At 41.2% G+C, this 24,502-nt stretch overlaps 1 protein-coding gene across 1 annotated transcript in view; it reads left to right on the top strand.

The window, feature by feature from the left end:
* Positions 1-24,502, top strand: part of MED12L (mediator complex subunit 12L) — a 336,181-nt gene that overhangs the window by 19,332 nt on the left and 292,347 nt on the right. Inside the window, exons 3-5 of the mRNA XM_047100061.1 lie at positions 13,044-13,148; positions 20,625-20,816; positions 22,454-22,486. Of these exons, the coding sequence (XP_046956017.1) occupies positions 13,044-13,148; positions 20,625-20,816; positions 22,454-22,486 (330 nt within the window). The remainder of the gene's footprint in view (positions 1-13,043; positions 13,149-20,624; positions 20,817-22,453; positions 22,487-24,502) is intronic.

A 24,502-nucleotide genomic window follows, 5' to 3' on the forward strand; every position in this document is an offset into this window, starting at 1 on the left:
CCTTTTAGGGGAGTCTTGCATCCCTTAAGTCAGTTTGGCTCCTCCTTTGGCCCTCTTCAGGAGGCTAGTGGCATTATGGCTGCAATGGGCTGCAATGGGGGATCCCCCCCCCCACCGCCGACTTTTTTTTTTTCTCACACAGGCATCATGTGACACCTTACTCAGAGGAGATCTAAATTAATCAGCCCCTATTTCTGTGGTGCGGGATGGGGGACAGCCGGGGTGTCCACTTACATAGAACCAAGTGATGCTGCTTTTCTCAGCTATTGTAGACTCTACAGTGGTTTCCTCTCCTGTGTCCTGATGTTGGAGGGTAGTCTTGCTGTGAGGGATAGAGCAGAGCTTCCCCACCTACCTTCCCTACTGGTGTGTTTAGTTTCCTACGGCTCCCCTCACAACGTATCACAGACTGGATGGCTTAAAACTGGACACTTATTCTCCTGGAGGTTGGGAATCCTCCTCTTGGCGGGGTCACACCTAGAAGCCTCTAGGGGAGGATAGTTCTTTGCCTTGTCCAGCTTTTAGTAGCCTCAGGCATTGCTGTGTTATAGCCCCTAGCTCTACTCTGCCTCTTTCTTCCCTCTACATCTTTTCTCCTATAAGGACACCAGCCATATTGGATTAGGGCCTACCCTACTTCATTGTGACCTTAATTATAACTGCAAAGATCCTATTTCCAAATAATGCCATAATCCCAGGTGTAGGGTTTAGGACTGACATATCTTTTGGGGTACACAAGTCAATGTATAAACAGTGTGTCTATCTAGATCCTCCTCTTTACATCCCCAGTTGGTCTGGTACTAGATTTTTGTCTTTTGGGTCTTGGCTAAGGAGGTCCTAGGTGTCCCTTTCTGTTTTCTCAGGAACCTCAAGCCATCAGCCATCTCTCCCTTTTCTTCTGTTATCTTCAACCATTTCCTTTGGTGGATTTTTTCTGGTGCTGTGAAAACATGCACGAGACCCACCCATCGTAGATCTCCCTCTACCTCATGGGTCCATTTTCCCATTTCTCTCCTCTTTCTCCAAACTTTTCCAAAAGCATCCCGTGTGCCGTCTCCTTCACTGCATACTTCTTCCTCTGCTCCTTCCAGTCTGGCTTCTTTTGCCTTCGTCATTCCACTGAGACACGCCTCACTGAGGTCACAAGTGATAGCCACGTTCCCAGTAGCACTTACTCCTATTGAGCTCTCTGTTGGTGAAGCAATGTCTTCTCAGCTTCTGAGGTAAAGCACTCTCAGTTTCCTTTTCTCTTCTCTGGCCTGTGCCATCTCAGTCTCCTTGAAGACTTTTCCTCTCTTACCCAGCCATTAAATCAATACTGGATTTTCTGTGGGGTCTGTCCTAGATTCTTGTCTTTTCTCACTTTACCCTCTCCATAGGTTATCTCAGCCATTGCAGATTTCGGGAACTACCTATATTTCAGACAACTCAAACTTTACAATGCCAGCCAAGACTTCTCTGCACTTCTAGACTTGTATATTTAAGTGCCTGTAAAAACATTTTGTTGTTTGCTACCGCAAACTTATGTTTAAAACTAAACTTGTGGGGGTGCCCGGGTGGCTCAGTCAGGTTAAGTGTCGACTCTTGATTTCGGCTCAGGAAAAGATGTCACAGTTGGTGGGTTCGAGTCCCTCGTTGGGCTCTGTGCTGACACCACAGAGCCTGCTTGGGATTTTCTCTCCTTTTCTCTCTACCCCCTCCCCTGCTCTCTCTCTCTCTCTCCCCATATAAAAACAAAACAAAACTTGTGATCTGCTCCTCTTCTTTCCAGCTCTTCCCTCTCCCCCCCCCCAACACTGCTTATACTATTTTAAGAGATATTACCATTCCAGAAATCTGGGTGATATTCTTTCTTGACAACCTCACTCTGTCATTCCATCTAACACTTCAATAAAAGCCCTGTTGAGTAGCCCTCCTAAATAGCCCTTTATATTTCCCCTCTCTCTACCTCTCATCACCACCATCTTGGTCCTAGCTACTGTCATCTGATGTCCCAACTCTTTTTTTTTAAACAAATTTTTTTCTTTTTTCAATTTTTTAACTTTTATTCATTTTTGAGAGAGACAGAGTGTGAGTGGGGGAGGGGCAGAGAGAGAGAGAGAGAGAGAGAGAGAGAGAGAGAGAGAAAGACAGAATCTGAAACAGGCTCCAGGCTCTGAGCTGTCAGCACAGAGCCCAATGCGGGGCTCGAACTCACAAACCACAAGATCATGACCTGAGCTGAAGTCGGACACTTAACTGACTGAGCCACCCAGGCGCTCCTGATGTCCCAACTCTTAGGAGGGCCTGCTGACTAGTTCCCATCCCCTTGCTGCAGCCTCCCATTTAATCTGACCCAACTCCAGTCACTTGACCACACTGCAGATTTATTCAAGTTGTATGACTTTACCTCTCTACATAAAACCCTTTACTATTCTTGTGATAAAGATAGAAGGTCTTCACTTGGTTCATAATATCCTGTGTAGTCTGTCCTCACCCATTGCTTAACCTCAAGTCACACCCGAGTCCCTTCTACTCCTGCTATGATAGCCTTCTTTCTCGGATTTTCTCAACCCTGCAGTCTATTTATACATGCTCTTCCTGTCCCTCTTTTTAGGTACCTGTATGCTCGAGATTGCTTTGCCTTCCTTATAAATTGACCCTTTTATCATTGTGAGTTGTCCTCCTTTATCTTTGATAACGCTCTTTATCTTGAAGTCTTTTATTTATTTATTTTTTACATTTATTCAATTTTGATAGACAGAGCACATGTGGGGGAGGGGCAGAGAGAGGAGACACAGAGTCCAAAGCAGGCTCCAGGCTCTGAGCCATCAGCACAGAGCCCGACACGGGGCTCGAACCCACAAGCTGTGAGATCATGACCTGAGCCAAAGTCGGACGCTCAACCGACTAAACCACCCAGGCACCCCATGAAGTCTTTTTTTTTAAATGTTTGTTTATTTTGAAAGAGACTCCACTCTTGTGAGCCAGCAGAGAGAGAGCAGAGAATCCCAAGCCTCCTTGGCCCTGTCAGTGCACAGCATTACGTGGGGCTTGATCTCAGGGACCTTGAGATCATGACCTGAGCCAAAATCAAGAGTCGGATACTCAACCCACTGAGCCACCCGGGAGCACTGAAGTCTACTTTGTCCAATATTAATATAGCTACTCCAGCACTCTTAGGCTTGTTGTTTGCACTGTTGATATCTTTCCCATCCATTTACTGTCAATTTACCTTTATAATTTATTTATTTAAAAATGATGATGATGATGATGTAAACTCTATGCCCAATGTGGGGCTTGAACTCACAACCAAAAACTCAGAGTGATTCAACACTTCGATACAAATGCACTCCTTAATCCCCATCAGCTATTTAACCTGTCTTCCCATCCACCTCCCTTCTAGTAACCATCAGTTTGCTCTCTATAGTTACGAGTCTGTTTCTTGGTTTGCCTCTCCTTTTTTATCCCCCTTTGCTCATTTGTTACTTTGATTCCACATTAGTGAAATCATGTATTTGTCTTTCTCTGACTAATTTCACTTAGGATAATACTCTCTAGCTCCCATCCATGTTGTTGCAAATGGCAAGATTTCATTCTTTTTTATGGCTGAGTAATACTCCATTATACACATGTGTGCGTGTGCACACACACATATCTATCTATATATATTTGCCACTTTATCCACCTATCGGTTGATGGATACTTGGCTGTTTCCATAGGATTTTGCTTTTTTATCCATTCTGACAATATCTCTCCTTTAACTGGAATCGTAGTCTATTAACATTTAATTATTTAATAAAACTTGATATGGTTGGATTTAGATATCACATTTTACTATTTGTTTTTTTCTGTGTCTCCTGCTGTCTTTTGGGTTATTAAACAGTTTCTTCTAATTTACCTATTGAAATTTTAGTTATACCACCTTACATTGTGTTGTTTTTGTTTTTGTTTTTTTGGTGTGTGCATGTGATTTCTTTAGGAAGTACAATATACATCCCTAACTTTTCAGTCTTAGAGCTAATATTGTATCACTTTATGCAAAATGTCAACCTCACCATTATAAAGTCTTCCTCTTAGTTAACTCCTACTTCTCAGGAGAACTCCGCTCAAAGGCCACTTCAGGGAATTCTTGCCTGACTTCTCAGACTGTGAAGCTGCTATAATGTGTGTTCTGAGCAGGTAATGCTTCTCCTTGGGGCATTTATCACTTGTAATTTGCTCACTTTGGGACCCCCAGTACTTAGCTCAGTTTATTTGTTGATTGAGTGAAGGGGAGCCCTGAGTTGTGGTTTGAAGAAGGCAGAAGATTTCATGATAATGTACTCCAGGGGATGGGAATGGCATTATGTAAGGCTTAGAGGCTGAAAAGATGACGTATGTGGGAAGGAATATAATAGTCAAGTAGATTAAATGACTTAAAATATAAAAATAAAATATAGCTGTAAGTTTTTCTAACAGTAGCCACCATTTATAGAGCACTTAATATGGGCCAGGCACTGTGCTAAACTCTTTGTACGTTTTATCTTATATAACCTCAACCCTGTGAGTTATTCTTGCTGCATTTCAAACAAAGCAACTGAGGTATAGAGAGGTCGCTTACCTCGTTCCCAATCACAGGTAAGGGCTCTGCATTCAAACTCAAATCCGTGTGATTTTGATGCTCAGGATGGAAGTGGGACTGAGAAGTGGAACTTGATTGTTTATGGCATTTAATGCCTGTGTAAGGTAATTGTGTTTTGATTTGGGGCCCGAGTTCAGTGGAGAGAAGCCCCATGGATGCTACTGTGGGTTTGTAGAATCTCGTGTTACATGCTTTTATTCTTTAGCCCGTTCTGGGGAACAGAAGAAAAAAAAAGTAGAGAGCCTTTGGAGGCTTTTGCATAGTGGAGGGCAGATAAGAAAACTTGTTTCGGGAAGATTCATCAGGAGGCCAGTGGGCAGGATGGATTCAGGTAAAAGTCTAGACAGGAAGGGAAATACACGAGAAGCAGTGGCCAGGACCCACTGTGATAGCAGCCACAGTTTAGAGAGGGAACTGTAGTATTTTAAAGGAAGGAGTGAATGTGAGACATGTTTTGAGAGAATTCTGAGTAGAATCGGTTAGGAATGAGGCATGAGGGTAGGAAGATCAATCCCTGTTCTTTTGAGCCATTTATACCTGCTAACTCTAGGTGTTACCCAAAGACCATTAAGTACACCCATGCTGGAGATTATAACAGCCTTGTTTCTCAAAATGGGGTGCCCAGACATCCTCAGGGGTCTGAGAGAATGCTTTTTTCAGGAGAGTTGTACAAGGCTAGGAAAAATAGTTAGAAAGCTGTGTTTTAAGGTTTTGTTTGTTTGGGTAAGATCATAGCGAACACAGTCTGCCTGACTAGCGCATAGAGGGACTTTTTTCTACTTCTGTGGTATTATTCCGGGTGGACATTTCTTCCCAGTTCATTGAACACTCATTGAGTTAGTGTGTTCAACACGAGTAGATGACTAAACAGGGCATGTGTGCACATGTTCTGTGGGTTAGAGGAGAAGTCTGGAGGAGGTTAAGTATGTGTGTGCTTGTGTGTATGTGTGCATCTGTGTAAGTGTTTGTCTGCATTTATTTTCTGCCTTTGAAATGATCATTGAAAATTGACCTTTATTGTTTTTTTCTTGAGAAAGAGCTTAACCAGTTTACAAACTAGTATCAAAATATTTTCACTTTCCCAATAAAGCATTTTATTGAAATTAAAAGATTCTCTGAAAGTGATCCAAAAAATAAGATTATTCTATGAAGTTCAAGGTAAATGTGTGAAATTTATGGGTGCGTTTAGAGTTCACCCAATGCCTTGAAGATCTGGTTTGTGTGTCAGTATAGAATGCAAAGGTACAGAGTGAATCCTGGTCTTCCATATGAATGTGGGACAATTTCTAGGATTTTGTTTCTGTTTGTTTCTGGGTGCCTGTCTCCCTGAAATTGCTTTAAAGCTTATTATTTTAGTAGAAACCCAGGACAAGAGGTTGAGAGTCTGCCTTTCTCCATGTTGAGGCTACGTTCGGACCGGTTCTGTGTTGAGCCTGTTGAAATTCATATGTACCTTGGTCTGATGCAGTGCTGCCCTAGGCCACCAGGTGAGGACTGTGAATTTATATTCTCAGCCAGCATCGTCTCTTGGCTGAGTAAATATGAGGTCTCACATATAAACATTGGTCTGCATATGCAGTATTTTGCCCTTGATGCTGTTGATAATAAATAAATAAATACATTTAAAAAACTCTCTGAATGCATAGTTGTCCCCCTCTCCCCAATGGTTAACTACAAGTACTTTTTTTTTTTCTTTTATTCCCCGTGTGGTACAATGTGAAATTTTTCAACCTTTTAATAAGGAGTCCTTTTACTGGAAAAGAGTAGCTCTGCTGATCCAGTGCCCAGAATGTAGGCATAAGAATGAGACCCTGATTAGTGGTTGGGTGTGCCCCTAAGGTTTTGGGGTTTTAGTTGTCTCACCTTGCACATAGGCAAAGTAGCAGCTGATGCTTCTATTATAAATCATTGACGAGGTGTGGCAGAAGAAGCTTAAATCTCAGTAAGAACCATTGTTAGAATTTTGTTACCTTCTTATTTAGAAAAATCTTTGAAGAGGTTCAAGGCTAGTGCAAGAGGAAGCTATTTGTGTCCCATACAGCTTCTGGCATGGGGATTGTAGAGGCATGCTTTCCAAAATCTGGACTCTCTCCCTTCTACTTTTTTCTGATTAGATTTGGCAAAGGCCTTCAGAGCAAAGTGTCATAGAAGTTTGTTGTTTGAGTTCATGTAACACACATTACTTCTTGTTCTGTGTCTCTTCTTGCTGCCTAATGCCATTAAGTATCCATGTCCTAACCCATTTTCCCCATTTGGGGTCTGCAGACATTCTCAGGTCAGAGAGAATATTTTTTCTTTGAAAGAGGTGTGTTGGTGCATGAGCAGAGTTTGAGAAATACTGGCTAAACAATAATAAACACTCTAGAATTTGAAATTGACTTTTAACTCATTGTTTAAATTCTTGCCATTGACTTTCACGCTTTTCAGAAACTTTAGGAAGTAAACTACCAGCGTGCATATTTTGGTTGTGATGCTTTGGGCTTTTACTCCCTTTCCCTTAGGGGACCTAAAGTTTTCTGTCAGTAAACCTTAAACACAGCTTCTGTTTTGGCTGTTTGCATCCTGATGTAATTGAGTATATGGTGGCCTTGGTGTTTTTATTTGTTTTGGGTCTGTGAGAAGCGAAAGAGTGAAAGAGAAAGCTTTATGCACTAGTTTCTTTATATACATACACATATACCTATACCTATACCTATACATATACGTGTGTGTGTGTGTGTGTGTGTGTGTGTGTGTGTGTATTGCTTTGTATTTGCACCTTTGTAGTAGGGCAAGGGAGATGTGGTAGAGAATTCGGACCAGCCTTTTTTGGATGTATAGTTTCCTCCTCCTGATGGTGACTGCAGCACTGATGCTGGGCATGGGAGCCCTGGTTTTCTAGAAGCCGCAAACTCCAAATCTTTATGTCAGTGGTTCTCTTTATGTGTGGTCCCTGGATTTGCATACTTCATTCATATGTTGTTAGAAATTCAGATTTTCAGGCCCCACCCCAGGCCTATTGAATTGGAAATTCTGGGGATGAGGCCCAGGAAGCTGTGTTAAAACCCGTGGTATTCTGATGTACGCAAATATTTCAGAACCACCTCAAGGCCAGGTCTTTTTAGCTTCCTAAATAGACATTTTGTACACGTGAGTGCTTCCTGGAGCTTTAGGTTACCACTTTCCTGAACCAGAAATAGGACAAAAACAGAAGTAATACTAATTGCTGACCATTTCATATAGTATGGTGGTCAGAAACCATGGATTCTTTGGAGTTGTTTACCACTGTATGATCTTGGGCTAGTTAACCTCTCTGCTTTATTTCCTTCAACTGGGATGTGGAGATAAGAGTGGAAACTATTATTATCTCTCTCTTACAGTTGAGGAAACTGAGGGGCAGGAACAGTTGCAAAGGTTGCTTAGAGCCACTCTCACAGGAGCTGGAGGTTCAAATTTGGACAGTGCGATCGCAGACTCTGGGCTCTCACCTACTGCTCTCTTGTATGTATTTCCATTTAGCCTTCCTCCCATAGCATCATCTCCACCTGTAGCCACATCTCCCAGCGCTAGGAAGGTGCGTAGAGAGCTGGAAGAGGACAGCCCCTTGTGATGTCGCAGCAGGGGCTGGGCTCTTGCTGACCCTTGACAATGTGAAGCTCAGTGTTTCCTAAACCTAGAGCCTCCAAGTCCTCTTTGCAGAAGCAAGCCTCTAAAGGGTAAAGTCAGCCCTTCTCTGTCTTTGGTCCCCAATGGAAGGGTTGTGGAACCTGGTGGGGGCAGTGTTGGTTGTTACTACCGTTGGAGAGCTATGACCATTTAGTGGGCAGGGCCAGGTGTGCTAGATATCCTTAATGTGGACAGTGAGGCTTAAGGGACAGTTGCATCCCACTGGGCTGTCAGATGTGCTACTGGACTATCTAAATCTTGTTATTTTTCCCCCCTCTCTATTCCAGGTGGGACTCTGTTTACATATGATCTCAAAGTATTTTTTTTTGCATGATTTTAATATACATTTAATATACCCTGAGTTTCTGAGGAATATAACATTGCATTTTAATAAATTTGGGAATTCTGTTTTATTAGTTTGAAACTTTACCAAGAGTTTTCACTTCTTCTGAAAAGTTGTATCATGCTGTTCCTGACCATTTGAAATGACAATAGAACATGTGTGATGTCTGCATTTGTATTTACTGCATTGTAGGGATTCTAGGGATAGGAACAAATACAACAATTTATTCATGACTCCTAGGGCCTCATTTCTCAAAGTTTAAGGTGCCCATGAATTACCTGGGAATTTGTTGCAATACAGATTGTGATGGGGGATTTGCATTTGCATTGTGATGAGATTTCACGTTTATTTATTTATTTTTATTTTTTTGTGCATTTTGAGAGAGAGTGTACGTGTGTAAGCAGGGAGGGGCAGAGGGGCAGGGAGAGAGAGAGAGGGAGGCCCAATCGGGCTCCAAGCTGTCAGAGCTGTCGGAGCAAGCCTGATGTGGGGCTCGAACCCACAAACTGAGATCAAGACCTGAGCCTAAACCAACAGTTGGATGCTTAACCGACTGAGCCACCCAGGCAACCCGAGATTTTGCATTTCTAACAAGCCCTAGCTGATGGCACTGCTGCTGGCTTCTGGCCAGTGGACCTTGCTTTGAGTAGTGAAGGTCTTGTGTTGTATACCTGTGCATATTCAAATACCTATGTTATCATAACTTACTTAAAAATTCTTTTTAGAATGAGGGCATTATATTGATTTGTTAAAAAATATATATACTGGTACCGGATAGTTATTGTTTATGAATTTCATTTCAGATTCAGAAAAAGGGTGTTATAAAATAATTCTTTTTCGGGATGGTGCATTGAGTTTGATGGGTGAGAGCCACTGCTCTGGGTGATGAGGTAGATCTATCATAAATACAAATAGAATTATGGGCCCCAAAGTGAAAGAATAGTGATTCAGAATATACTCATTAAGTTAATTGTTCAAATCAGGTTGTCATTCATTTATTCTTTCTTTTTTTTTTTTTTTTTAAGAGACATGTACCTCAGAATTGATTCCTTTTTTAAAGTTTGTTTATTTTGAGAGAGAGGGAGCACATGCAGGAGGGGCAGAGAGAGAAGAAGAGAGAAAGAATTCCGCACAGGTCCCCGCTGTCAGCATGAGGAGCCTGATGCAGGGCTCCAGCCCACAAACCCAGGAGATCATGATCTGAGTGGAGTTCAGAAGTCGCTCAACCAGCTGAGCCACCCAGAGGCCCCTTTCCTTTTCTTTTTCTTCTTTAAAGTAGGCTCCATGCCTAGCATGGGGCTTGAACTAACGACCCTGAGATAAAAAGTCAGTCTACTGACTGAATCAGCCAGGTGCCCCTCACTTACTTACTGTTTCAACAAATATTTATTGAATTCCTATGTGTGCTCTCTGTGCCAGGCACTGCTCTATGTGCTTGACATGCCTCTGTGAACAAAATAAAGACCCTTGGTCTCAGGGACCTTCCTGGTGGTGGGGGAGACAGACAGTACACACTGTAAGTAAATTACAGGACATTTTAAGTGGTGAGTGCTATGGATTGTTGGCTGATTAGGAATGCTGGGGATGAAGAGGACAGGGTGAGCAGTTCCAATTTTAAATAGGGTCATCCGATTCCTGGTTGAGAATATAAAAATTTGAGCAAAGCTGTAGGTGGTTATAGAGTTGACCGTGTGGATACCAGGGAAAGCCATGCAGGCTGAGGGAACAGACAGCACAGTGGCCCCGAGGCTAGAGGCCATCCAGCAGGCCTGCTTGAAGAGCTAGCTGCAAGAAGACCAGTGTGGTTGGAGTTGAGTCAGCTAAGGCAAGTGTGGTGAGGAATGAGGTCAGAAAGGGAATAGCATTAGGGACTTGTGGGACATCGTAGGGTCTTTGCTTATACCCAGAGTTGGGGAGTTAATGCGGCTTTTGAGCAGGAGTAACATAGTCTTCCTGAAGTTTTAAAAAGCTCCCTGTGGCTGCTGTGTTGAAAAAGGCTTCCAGGGGGCAGTCGTAGAAGCAAGGAGACCAGTTAGGAGCCATTGGTATGTCCAAGCATGAGATAATGGGGGCCCTGACTCGGAGAGGGCATTGGTAGTGATGAAGGTTCTGGAAGTGTTTTTGTGCCGCTTACAATACAAGATAAAATGTTCTCAGAACTCAAGGCTTCCAGCAGTACCTGTGTGGATCTTAGTGTGAGGAAAATCTGATGTGGTTGACAAGTAACCACGGTTCCATGTTCTTTTTCTTCTGAGGAGTGTGTGTACGTGTGCACGCATGCGTATGTTTGCAGAACCTCTCTCTCCAGGCTAGCAGTTAGCAGTCAAGTACGGTGAGCAGCTGAGTCTGTGTACCTTTAGAATAGAATGCGAAGCAGCCTTAAATGGAACTAACTGGTCCTGAAAGCCTCACACATTTCTTCTTGATTAAGCCAGATGTGTTTCTGGTAAAAACATATGCTGTTACTCAATTAATGTTTTTTGTAATACTCTGATGGTAAATCAAAGATAAAAATTCATTTTTCTCATCCCATTTCCTTTCTGACCCCATTTGTCCCCCTTCTTTCATAGACTCTGAGACTGTAGAAATTTTGTTAGCGCACTCGCTTTAAGTTGACTGACGCCTTTCTGACTTATAATATGCATTATGTAGTTTTGCCCTAGATTTTCAAATAATTAGTTTGAACGAGTGGGAGCAGTTTGAGACTCAGTGTTGATAGGTGTATGCAACTCATTTTCTGTGCAGGTCACGATTTCAGTGACCTTCGTGCTTGGAGGAGACTTGATTATCATAGAGCTAAACTTCCTGTAGTGGGGTCTTTTGAAAGCTTGCCAAAACAGTGGCTTGCCAAGATGTTAGGTAGAGTATATACACAATTAAGTAAAGTTCCATGGCATGTCTCCAGGAGACCTCGGCTCTCAGCCAGGCTGACCTTTCAGGTGCTTATATGTCATAAACTATTTTGTCCTAAGGCTTTCTGCTTCATCACAGCAGTGACTTTGATCAGTTGTTGTTGTTTTTTTTTTTTTTTTTTCATTTTCTACTTGCAGCAATTATGGAGTATATGTTAAGTATATGTTCTCATTTTTGTGCTGTGGCTAGCATTACCCCAACAGTTAACTAAGAACTTTTCTTCGTTTAGAGTGAGGGGAAGAGAAGGTAGCTTCATTTACTCAACTTTTCCCCTTTACTCTTTCAAGTCTATATTTTAGGAACTCTGATTTAGTTCCATAGCTCAATGATTTGGGCTGGATAAGGTGGTGGTTGTATTCTTCTCCTCCTTCTCTCTCTCTCTCTCTCTTTTTTTTTTTAAAGCCTTGGGCTATTTCTGATGTGACCTTGGGAAGAATATTTTTCCTATATCCAGTAGGAGATTTTTTTTTTTATTTTTTTTTTTCAACGTTTATTTATTTTTGGGACAGAGAGAGACAGAGCATGAACGGGGGAGGGGCAGAGAGAGAGGGAGACACAGGATGGGAAACAGGCTCCAGGCTCTGAGCCGTCAGCCCAGAGCCCGACGCGGGGCTCGAACTCACGGACCGCGAGATCGTGACCTGGCTGAAGTCGGACGCTTAACCGACTGCGCCACCCAGGCGCCCCTAGGAGATGTTTTTAAGGAGAGTATGAGTTGTAGCTACATATTTTTAGACCACATTTTCATATGGCATTAGTACTTTTGTGGCATGGAGTTATGGAGATTTCGCTTCCTAGCCTTGGGTTGAGGAGACAGCATTTCAGTGTTGGCTCTGTCCAGTTACTGTGCTAGCTTAGGGAGCCTCATTCTTCTTGTTTATAAATGGGCCTGAAGATCCTTACTTACCGTTTACCTTAGAATTGGTAAATATCATCAAGTGAGCCAACATGTACGGAAGAATTTTGCAAGCCCTAAACTTCCTTCACATGTTGCTGGTCATGGTGTTGTGTTTATTATAAAGCTTGTGCCTATGAACCCTTCATTTCTGTCTTTAACTTGCTATGGGGTCTTAGGTAAGTGGAGTGAACCATTTTTCTTGAACATAAAATAGAGATGTGCATAGGGGCTGGCAGGGAAGGAAGAGCCCAACTATAGGGTCTCTAGAAACAATTCCAGTATACAGATTCTGGGATTTTATGTTTTCTGCATTTGGGGAGGGTTTTTGCTCATTTTTTTCTTTTCCTAACTTGTTAGTTAAAACATTTTAAACTTACAGAATAATTAAGAGAAGAGTGTCATGAACACCCACGTACCCTCTACCTAAAGTTAACAGTTGTTAATATTTTGCCACATTTACTTCATCATTCTCTGTATGTTTGTGTACTGGTTTTAAACTTTGAATTTCTGCTCTCTCTTTGATGTGTGTTCAACAGTTCTCTTTTCCAGAGTATAGTGTAGTCGGTCATTAGGCTGCAGTGTATCGGGTTAAGTTGGAGTTTTTATGTCCTTCTGATTAATTGATACTTTTTCTTGACCAGGATGAACTTACTGCTGTGAATGTGAAACAAGGCTTCAACAATCAGCCAGCCTTTACTGGAGATGAACATGGCTCAGCCAGAAATATTGTAATTAACCCATCAAAGGTAATGCAAATTGTCTATTTCCTAAACCTTCTGAAAAAGTGTGTGTGACACTCGTGATAGTTAATGTTGATTAATTAGTGTTATTTAAACCACAATCCACATTCAGGATTCCCCAGGATATCTTGCATACTGTCCTGCTGTAGGACCCAGTTAGGAATCGTGCATTGCATTTGGTTGTCCTGTCCTTTCAGTCTATTGTAACCTGGTACAGGATTGCGCTCCACCTTTTCTCATGGTGGTGGTTTTTTGGGGGATTTCAGAGTTGCCATTTTAGAAGAGTGCCGTCCAGGGGCACCTGGGTGGCTCAGTGGGTTGAGCATCTGACTTCAGCTCAGATCACGATCTCACTTTATGAGTTTGTGAGCACAGAGCCCATTTCAGAACCTCTGCCCCCTCTCTCGGCCCCTTCCCCACTTACACTCTCTCAAAAATAAATAAAACATTAAAAAAAGATACATTTGTCTTATATTCTAGTCCTATATTTTGGATTTGTCTGATTGTTTTTCATGATAAGTTTCAGGTTAAATATTTTTGGTAAGATGACTATATTGTATATCAGAAGTCATACAATGTCAGTTTGCCCATTACTGGTTGTACTGAGTTTGAGCACCAAAGGTGGTGTCTCCTCTTTATATTGTAAAAGTAGTTATCTTTTCCTTGTTGTAGACTCTTTCGGGTGATAGTTTGAGACCAAGTGAATATGCTGTTCTTCAATAAAATTTCATCGTGTGATTTTATCATCAGTTCATGATGCTTGCTGAATGATTCATTTTGCTGGCAGTTGCAAAATGCAGGTTTTCCAATTGTCTTTTCTCATACATTATTGCCATTCTTGTGTAAATGGACATCTCATTTTAGAATTTATTTTTATTTATTATTACTATTATTTTAATGTTTGTTTATTTTTGAGGGAGACAGAGAAGGGGACAGAGGATCCGAGGCAGACTCTGTGCTGACAGAGCTGTGGGGGCTCGAATTCACGAACCGTGAGATCACGACCCGAGCTGAAGTCGGACACTCAACCGACTGAGCCACCCAGGCACCCTGCCCTTTATTTTTTATTGTTTTATTTTATTTTTTTAAGTAGGTTCCACGCCCAACGTGGGGCTTCAACTCGCCACCCTGAGATTAAGAGAGAGCCTGCACTACCGACTGAGCCAGCCCGGAGCCCCAAACAATTCCATTTTTCTTTCTTCCCTTCCCTTCCCTTCCCTCCCCTCCCCTCCCCTCCCCTCCCCTTCCCTTCCCTTTTTTATTTAAAAAAAAAATTTTTTTTTTAACGTTTATTTATTTTTGAGACAGAGCACGAATGGGGGAGGGACAGAGAGAGAGGGAGACACAGAATCGGAAGCAGGCTCCAGGCTCTGAGCCATCAGCCCAGAGCCCGACACAGGGCTCGAACTCACTGACCAAGAGATCGTGACCTAAGCTGAAGTCGGACACTTAACTGACTGAGCCACCCAGGCACCCCTCTTCTTTCTTTCTTTCTTTCTCCCGGAGCCCCAAACCCACCCACCCACCCTTCCTTCCTTCCTTCCTTCCTTCCTTCCTTCCTTCCTTCCTTCCTTCCTTCGTCCCTCCCTCCCTCCCTCCCTCCCTCCCTCCCTCCCTCCCTCCCTTCCTCCCTCCCTCCCTCCCTCCCTTCCTCCCTCCCTCCCTCCCTCCCTCCCTTCCTTCCAACATTTATTTATTTTTTGGGACAGAGAGAGACAGAGCATGAACGGGGGAGGGGCAGAGAGAGAGGGAGACACAGAATCGGAAACAGGCTCCAGGCTCTGAGCCATCAGCCCAGAGCCCGACGCGGGGCTCGAACTCACGGACCGCCAGATCGTGACCTGGCTGAAGTCGGATGCTTAACAGACTGCGCCACCCAGGCGCCCCCTTCCTTCTTTTTTAAAAGTAATCTCCACTCCCAACGTGGGGCTGTAACTCACAAAGATCAAGAGTTGCATTTCCCACCCACTGAGCCCATATTTTAGTATCACTTTGAACCTTGGACTCTTTAATATTTGATGTGTCATCTTTTCTCATTTTGGTGTTTAAATTGTCTCTTACTTTGTGGGGGGAGAGCACCTTTAACCTGTTTCTTGGGTGCTTTGACACCTCCATCATTCTTTGAGCATTTCCTCACTTTTGATATAATAATGTATTTTAGGTTCATGTTCTTTCTGTGCCCCAGCCCAGATCTGGATGCTTGGCATGCTGATTGCTACTAGAGTATCATAACGTGTTGGTCATTTCAGTGGACAGAGATGGGAAACAACACATAGATTTGTTTCTTCCCTTCTCTCCTTCTTCTTTCCTTCCTTGCATCCATCCACCAGTTCTCATGCAATATCACAGGGTTTTTCCTGTTTTTTTTTTTATTTTTTTAAAAATTTTTTCTTTTTTAATGTTTATTTATTTTTGAGACAGAGAGAGGCAGAGCATGAACGGGGGAGGGGCAGAGAGAGAGGGAGACACAGAATTCGAAGCAGGCTCCAGGCTCTGAGCCATCAGCCCAGAGCCCGACGCGGGGCTCGAACTCACGGACCGTGAGATCATGACCTGAGCTGAAGTCGGACGCTTAACCGACTGAGCCACCCAGGCGCCCCAGGGTTTTTCCTGTTTTATGTTCCATCTTTATCTCTCTCTTCTCCCAAAGTGAGAACCCTGGCTTTCAGTAAATTCAATGTATTTATTTACTCTGTCTTAAAATACACATAAAAAAGTTCTAGAATAGACTATACCAATGTTATTCCAACGACAAAGTTACTATGTAAAATTTATAATTTTCCTGTAACACTTTTTGTCCTTAGATTAATTTTCATTAAGGATATAGAGTCATTGTTGTCATAAAATTTTTCTTTTTTTTAATTTTAATTTTTATTTATTTTTTAACGTTTATTTATTTTAGAGACAGAGCATGAGCGGGGGAGGGTCAGAGAGAGAGGAAGACACAGAATCTGAAACAGGCTCCAGGCTCTGAGCTGTCAGCACAGAGCCTGATGCGGGGCTTGAACTCACGAACTGTGAGATCATGACCTGACCCGAAGTTGGATGCTTAACCGACTGAGCCACCCAGGCGCCCCTCTTTTTTTTAATTTTTAAATTTTTAAAAAATGTTTTTATTTGTTTTTGAGAGAGAGAGCGTGAGCAGGGGAGGGGCAGAGAGAGAGGGAGACACAGAATCTGAACCAGGCTCCAGGCTCTGAGCTCTCAGTACAGAGCCCGATATGGGTCTTGAACTCGTGAACTGTGAGATCGTGACCTGAGCTGAAGTCGGGCACTCAACCGCCTGAGCCATCCAGGTGCTCCCAAAATTTTTTGAATTAAAAATTTTTTTCTGTGTGGTTAACAATTACGTATATGGGTGGACTTATTTGTTTCTGTTTGTATTCTTTTAAAATTTGCTTTTTTTCATCCTTTTTGAGTTGTTTTTAGTTTCTGAATACTGAAATATTAAATTGAAAGCATCATACATAAAAATGAAAAGAATATATTTTCTTCTCCTTACCCAGAAATAACCATTGTTAGAGGTTTGTGTATCATTTAAGATCTCTTTGTTTGCACATGTACACACATGCACATGTAATCGACAGTTTGCTAATCAACTGAAATATTTAAACAGTGTGAAAGAGAACAGGCATTTTCTACAGATGATCGTGCCATCAACTGAACACAGTGTTTTTAGTTTTGTCTTTTTCCAATCTTCATACACTTTTAACATCACAGCTACAATTATGTGTATACTGTAATTGGCATTTTTTAAAAATTGTGGTAAAATAAACAAAACTTGCCATTTTAACATTTTAAGATGTACAGTTCTTTGGCATTAAGTCACATTGTGGTATAACTGTCATCACCATCCACCTCCAGAATGTTTTTGTCTTCCTTATGTTTTTTAAAAAAGTAATATCATTTGGTATATATTTTTTCTTGAGGCCGGAAGTATTCATTTTAATAATTATTGATGGACAGATAACGAACAGGCCATCGTTTATGTTCTAGAATGACCTGAAACTGCTAGTATACAGCAATTAGCCTGTTGCCAATTTCTTTTTTTTCTTTTTTTAAACAGATTATTTATTTATTCATTTATTTAGAGTGAGTGCACAAGCAGGAAGGGGCAGAGAGAAGGAGAGACAGAATCCCAAGCAGGCTCTGTGCCATCAGAGGAGAGCCCTATGAGGGACTCGAACTCACAAACTGTGAGATCATGACCTGAGCCGAGACCAAGAGACAGGTGCTTACCTGACTGCGCCACCCAGGCGCCCCGGCCTGTTGCCAATTTCTTAAGGTTATTTATGAAGAGGTTGTAGTCATATTTGAACATGTAGCTTTTGTTCTTTAGGGTAAATTCCCAGAAGCATGTCACTTGGGTAGAAGGTGTATTAGTCTCTTAGGGCCATCATAACAAAGTACCACAAACTGGTGGCTTAAACAACAGAAATGTGATTTTCTGAGAATATTTATTTTCTCACAGTTGAGGGGTCTGGTAGTCAAGATCAGGGTGTCAGTAGGTCTGGGTTCTTGTGAGGCCTCTCTCCTTGGCTTGTGCAAGGCTGGCCTCTCACTGTGTCCTCACATGGGCTTTTCTCTGTGTGCATGTATTTCTGGTGTTTCTTCCTCTTATAAGGAAGCCAGTCCACTGGATTCGGCCCCACCATTAAGACTTCATTTGACCTTAACCGCTTTTAAAGGCCCTGTCTCCAAATGCAATCATACTGGGGATTAGGGCTTCCATATCTGAATTTTGGGGTAACACAATTCGGTCCGTAACAGAAAGTAAGTATGACTGCTGTGTGTCTCTTGATACGAACTGCCAAACTATTCTGCTGTATCAAGTTTTATGTCAATTTAAATAACTGAATAAATGGAAATAACATCCATTACAACTTCTGCTGCTGTCAACCCTTCCTGTGAGATTTACTCAAGGATTCAAACCTTCTAAAGGGAATTTGATCTTATAAATATGGAATACATGAACTATACTGTAGTCCCTAAACTTTTTTCCATTTTCTTATGAAATGAATTACTTTCAAAATAGCTTTGGGTGGATGGAAACAAGTTTTAAATTAAACTTTATCTCTCCTGCCTTGTCTGATGGAGTGCAAATTGGTATAAAGCTTATGGAGGGCAATTTAACAAATGCTGATTAAAATTTCAGAATCATACAATCTGAATTCTGGAAATTTATCTGAAATCTGTAGCTGTACATGTGTGAAATGACAAATAGGAAAGATTGTTCATTTTAATGTGATCTATAATAGAGTTTGGAAAAAACACTCCAAGTGTCCATTAACAGGGGCTTCATTCAATAAAATGTGGTACCCCACACAGTGCATTATTTGTAAAGATAAATGAGAAATTCTCCATATATAGCTAGATGTGGAAGACTTAGACGTGTACTAAAGCACATAAAGAGGTACATACATAAAAAAAGAAAAAATAACGTATTTTTGTTGGTTCATGTGTATTCACCTGAAGCAACACCGGAAAGACCTATGAAACTAAGCAAAGTGGTTACTTGGAGGTAGGCATTGGGACTTGGGAATGAGGCTATTTGGTTTTTTAGGTTTGGAATAATGTGAATATAAAATTAAGTGCACGTTCATTTTGATTTTCTTTTTTCTCTTTTTAGGGAATTTTAACTTAGTTTACAATATGCAGTTCACAGGGTTTAAGATGTAGACATAAGACATATAGTCACCTGTTCCATTGTTATTAAATACATAGTTGTAAAACAGATCGCTGACTAGTTTTTAAAAACATTTTTATACATTTATTATGATTAAATACTCATACATAATTGCAAGTAAGAGACTTTTTAAATATGAAACAATCTGTGTATGTAGGTATTTTAAGTTCTTGGTGTGAAGACTAGATATTGATTGAGAAATTTAAAATTAAACAATTTGTTGCTATTGGTTGCTTGTATCTAGACAACTATAATTGCTACATTTTCACTTTTAATATATTTTCTGTTGCAACATTCTGCAAACATTTACTTAAAACATACCATGAAGTTTTTTGTTAAAAAAAAAAAAGGAAAGCTCAAATTTATTTTCCAATTCTTCTAAGTTTTTATTACCATATTATATCAACACACCAAAATAGACTTTTTTTTATTGTCCATAAATCACAAAGATCAAGGAATGGCAATTCACATTAAGAAAAAGCATACCAGCTGGGTGTCTGGGTGGCACAGTGGTTGAGTGTCGGATTCTGTGTTGGCTTAGGTTATGATCTCATGGTTGTGGGATCTAGCCCCGAGTGTGGAGCCCCCTCCCTCCCTCTCTGTTTGCCTCCCTCCCTCCCTCTCTGTAATTTTTCTTTTTGCCCTTCCCCTCCCTCGTGGTCTTCTGTAAAGTTTCTCAGGATCCACATATGAGTGTCTTTCTCTGCCTGGCTTATTTCACTTAGCATAACGCCCTCTAGTTCCATCCATGTTGCTGCAAATGGCCAGATTTCATTCCATCTCAAAAATAAAAAATTTTAAAAAAGAAAAAGTGTAGATAAAGTTTACTAATTTTTACAACTGTGTTCCAGCCTATAGACTAATTATTGACTCATGAGCCTTAACCAAGGCTGTGACTCTTATTTTGTTTCAGCAGGGTAGGTATTTTATTGTAATCATGGTTACCACTGTCTGCTAACCTTACTAGAGATATTTACTATAAATTGTGCTTGTATCTTATTAAAGAACTCCCAGGGAATGAAATATGATTCTTGGAAATTCCAACAAGTCTTAGGTGGATTCACTTGATTTTTAGGTATTCATCCCTTTCCTTCTTGTGCCTTTCTTCTTATGTCCTCTTTTAGTTCGGTTACTACGAAATGCCACAGTCGTTCACAGAAGCTCCCTTTGCTACTTTATTCCATTCAGAGCAGGTAACAGTAGCTTTCTCTTGAAATACTTGTACTCCTGAAATTGGCGGCCCAGTCAAAAATGTTGAATACTTAATTTAATCGAACCTTTTGTAATTTTCCACTTAAACAAATTTTTCTTGTCTCGTTTTTAGAAAGCACTGAGTGTAAATACAGAGTTTCCTTTCCAAAAATATATGCTATTAAGATGAAACAAGAAAAAGAATGATTACTGTGTGATTACCAGGCTTTCTGCTTTTGTCTGCAACACCTCTCAGGAAAAATATTCTCTTCCAAATTTGTGTGTAGTATGAAAAAGAAGTACAGCTGAAGATTAAAGCAGAACCCATTGTCTTGAAATTTATTCAGGATGTAATTAATTTCATCTTATCAGAGATTCTCAAAGGCTCTTCTTTTTTCCTTGAACCACTTGTTAATAGTGGAACAAAGGTGCTGTGGGAGTTTTTGCATCATGTTAGTATAAGGAAATCACATTTTAAATTGCCATTTTATTTTCTGACGGCTGTTTGAAGATACTCTTGTAAAACAAAAGTAAAATACGAATATACATTACTAACATACTTGTTTATTGTCATCAAACTTTTTCTTTTTTTCTCGTTTCCACAGATTGCAGCTTATTTCAGCAGCATATTAGCTGAGAAACTAAAGCTTAACACTTTCCAGGACACCGGAAAGAAGAAACCACAAGTTAATGCTAAAGATAATTACTGGCTGGTTACTGCTCGATCCCAGAGTGCAATTCATAGTTGGTTCTCTGACTTAGCAGGAAATAAACCACTTGCTATTTTGGCAAAAAAGGTATTAAGTCTTTCTAATGTTACTTTAATAGTGGTCTTCTAGAAATGACGATGTTCGAGCTAACGTTCAAGTACATACTTGTTTCCCCCTGTTCCTTCCAAAACCCAAAGCCTCACTGGCAGGTGCTGCACATATGCTCTTTGCCCCTTTGTTGTGATGGCACCTGGTGCCTAGGACGTCTTGACCTAAATGTTCCACACAGGAAGCAATTTATGTGGACTTTAGGTAGACAAGTTTTTATTTTTATTTTTTTTAATTTTTTAAATTTTTTTAAATGTTTATTTATTTTTGAGACAGAGAGAGACAGAGCATGAATGGGGGAGGGGCAGAGAGAGAGGGAGACACAGAATCGGAAGCGGGCTCCAGGCTCCGAGCCATCAGCCCAGAGCCTGACGCGGGGCTCGAACTCACGGACCGCGAGATCGTGACCTGAGCTGAAGTCGGACGCTCAACCGACTGAGCCACCCAGGCGCCCCGGTAGACAAGTTTTTAAAATCGAGAACAGACCATAAGAGTTCATTAATTTCCAGTATTTTTTTTTCTATTTTCTTAGGCCAGGATGTCCGAAATCGGTTACACAGAAATTCTTGCTTTGATGTTATTTCCTTGTCTTGAAAAGTACCAATCCAAATTCTTTAAGCTGTCTCCTTCCTAATAAGTACAGTAGTGATTCTGTGCGTGCTTGAAAAACTTCTTTGAAAAAATTTTAGAGCAGAACGGACAGGTTTATTTATAGCTTCTACCTTTTTGGGGGACGGGATGTGGAAAGCGAGGCTTCTTTTAAAATCTTTGCCTTTGATCATTTTTCCTCAAGTGGGAAATAATACAGATTCAACAATCTCATCCTATCAAATCCTATCAAATGTCTTTGGAAATTTAGAGGAGAGCTCTACCCTACCTCTTCGTCTTGATCTCTGGCTTCTGGCACACCTTCCAAGTAACCCATGTGTCTTCCTCAACTTGCCTGAAACCCTTTAGTCTTAGGGGTGTCTATTTTCTGTCCTTGATAGTGAGTGTTCGTTACCTGGTGTGGCGCAGGCCTGGTTTAGAGAAGAGCTCCTTTTTGTATTGGCTTGCTTATTTTCTAAAGCAACTCTTTGAAAATAGTGCCTATCACTACCATTGGCTTTCTTAACCTCGTGCCTCCGTAGTATTGTGTTGCCTTTCACGTATTTTCGTGATTCAGAGCAACTGAAATCCTTGAAAAGCATAGCAGTCCACATAATCGCCCCTTGCTACTCAGGTTATGCCTGTCTCATCACCGGCTGAACCGTGTGGCATTTCTTGTCCAGTAGTGAACATTTATCATGTGGGTACTCTATGACCTGTAAATTGGATCTGAAGGCCCCCTAAGTCAAAGGACAGCCTTTGTGATGGCTTTCTACCAATAGTTCATACCCTCCGTGTTGGGTCGTACCTTCAATTTCCATGTAGCCAGCCTGACATCTTTCTTTTTAGGTTTTCCTTTTTAAATACGTTTTTAGAATCCCATTTTTTGGACATTTCCTGAAAGCAAATAATGGTGAGGAATTGATGCCCTTGCTTGAGGGGTGTGTGTAGGTAGTGGTTTCTCATCTTTGAGGAGGGAGATGAATTACAGTGCAGTGTATTAGCCAGTGTTCTTCTCTCTTTATTAGGAGCTGCCTCTGGCCAAGTCAGGTGTTCCTCAGGTAAGCCCTGACATTAATTCTTTGTGAAGATAAACTTGTTGTCTTTATAAAACCATTAACTATGCCTTCAGGTATTCATTTCTTGGGCATTTGAGGAGCCCCTCCCTATTCCTCCCTTCCTGAGCATTTCATCCTCTTAAAAAGGCAAAAGCTCTTTCAGAACTGGGTGAAAGATTTCATTCTTTACATGTTCTTCATAGTACAAAGTTCAAATACTTCTTTAATTTCTGGTATTTATTTCTGAGATGATTTAATGCAGAAGACCTTAATTTTCCTGCTAAGATCTTGGGTCCTCTTCCAGCTGTGTACTCGAGTTCAAAATAGTTTCCTATATGGGATCAATCAAGTTTCTGAACCTAGTTTTCTGTTATGGTACAACTCCACAGATCTCCCATGTATTCAGCCACAGAGAGGTAAAAAAAATGGCCTATAAAGGGACTTTTAACTCCACCATGGTCATAGTTAGATTTGGAAAAAGAGACCTATGGCCTCTAGGGATATCCTTCTGGCTCTTAAACAGTTCACTAGGTATGGCTTCTTCACTTCAGGTGACATTGATTACTGTGGTCTATGTAATTTCCATTTGCCTCCACCTCTGCTTAGTGAACAGAGGGTGTTGACAGTGACCTTTATCTAAGGGGAAAGGCAATACACGGTGGTACAGCCTTTCTTTCCGTGGATGAAAAACCATCACATGCTAGGTGTCTTAGTTTTCTGTTAGTACTTAGATGCAGCTCTAGCTTGATTGAGAAATGAAACAGCTGCCCAGTATTTGCCTAGGTTCAGCTACAGGTCGTAGTCAGATGGTTTCTTTGCTGAAGATGCAATCCATGCCTGTGAGGAAGTCAATCACTGTAAACATAATTTCCTTCCTGAGTTGGCCCAAACTATGAATTTGACAAAGCCATCAGTATGTGTCTTCTTCCTTAATTAAATAACCTTCACATACATTCTTCTGAATTTTAATTCCTTTTATTTGAGCTAACCATTTCTTACAGGGTTCTGCCAGTAGGGGCACTGAACTGGAGGTATGCCCTGGCTTGTTCATGTTGAAGACCTGTGACTTAGCTTTGTTTGCTATTTCATCTGAACATTTAACGTGTTCAAATTTTTATTTTCCTTCTGTCAGTTATTCAGAGGAAATCCTTTAGGCATCTGTAAAAGATGCTATTAGTAATTTTTTTTGGGGGATGGTACATTCCCTTTTTTGCATTTGCCTAATTTTTAGACCTTGATCTTGTAATTTTTTGGTACATCTGACTGAGAGGCAACTTGGCCTTGGCAGCTAAAATTTAACTCCCTCAGACTATATGTTCCAATGAAAGGCAGCAGCTCAAGTCTTGCATGGAGTGTATAAGCCTGTGCTTTTCTTGTCCTTGGCTTAAACAGTAGTCTGTAAACCCATAGTCTTGTGCTCCATGAACAACGTTCTTATAAATGAAATTTTCAGGAAATTTTCATGGTAAAGCGTGTCACTGTGGTCTGCAGAGAAGGAAGCCTTCCAGCTTTGGCTTATAAGACTTTCATCTTCCTTTTAGGTATGTTTGTGCAGTGTAGCTGCCTCTGGCATGGGGGTTATGTTTAAAGTCAGCACCCAGGGCTGGAACTGTCCATGATCAAAAGTCTGTTAAATTGCCCATCACATACAGTAACCGGGCAGCTGCATCTCAGTGTCCAACCGGGTGTTTCTTTGGTAAGAACCAGGTGTAACAGCTTGTTTTAAAGGGCTGTGTACAAAAAAATACTTCCCTTTTAATCCTAGGCTCACACGTTGTACCAAGTGTGTGAACACTCAAATTTGTAACATATGAGTGATAGAAAATATCCACTGTCTAAAGGAGGATTTGACTAAGAGAAAAATGCCATGCTGTCAGAATCAGCTGGTTTGAAGTCTTGGTTGCCAACATACAATCAAGCGAGACTTTGGGGCATAGAAACCAGGGCTCTTGATATCTGTGGTTGTAGTCTCCAAGGCCCTCTTAGGAGAGGGTCAGGTCCATGGCTTGAAAATACTTT

This window comes from Lynx rufus, unplaced genomic scaffold, assembly GCF_022079265.1.
Source record: "Lynx rufus isolate CCGP_SWC_20201006 ecotype Redwood Valley unplaced genomic scaffold, mLynRuf1.p SCAF_5, whole genome shotgun sequence".
In the NCBI taxonomy this organism is placed as follows: Eukaryota; Metazoa; Chordata; class Mammalia; order Carnivora; family Felidae; genus Lynx; species Lynx rufus.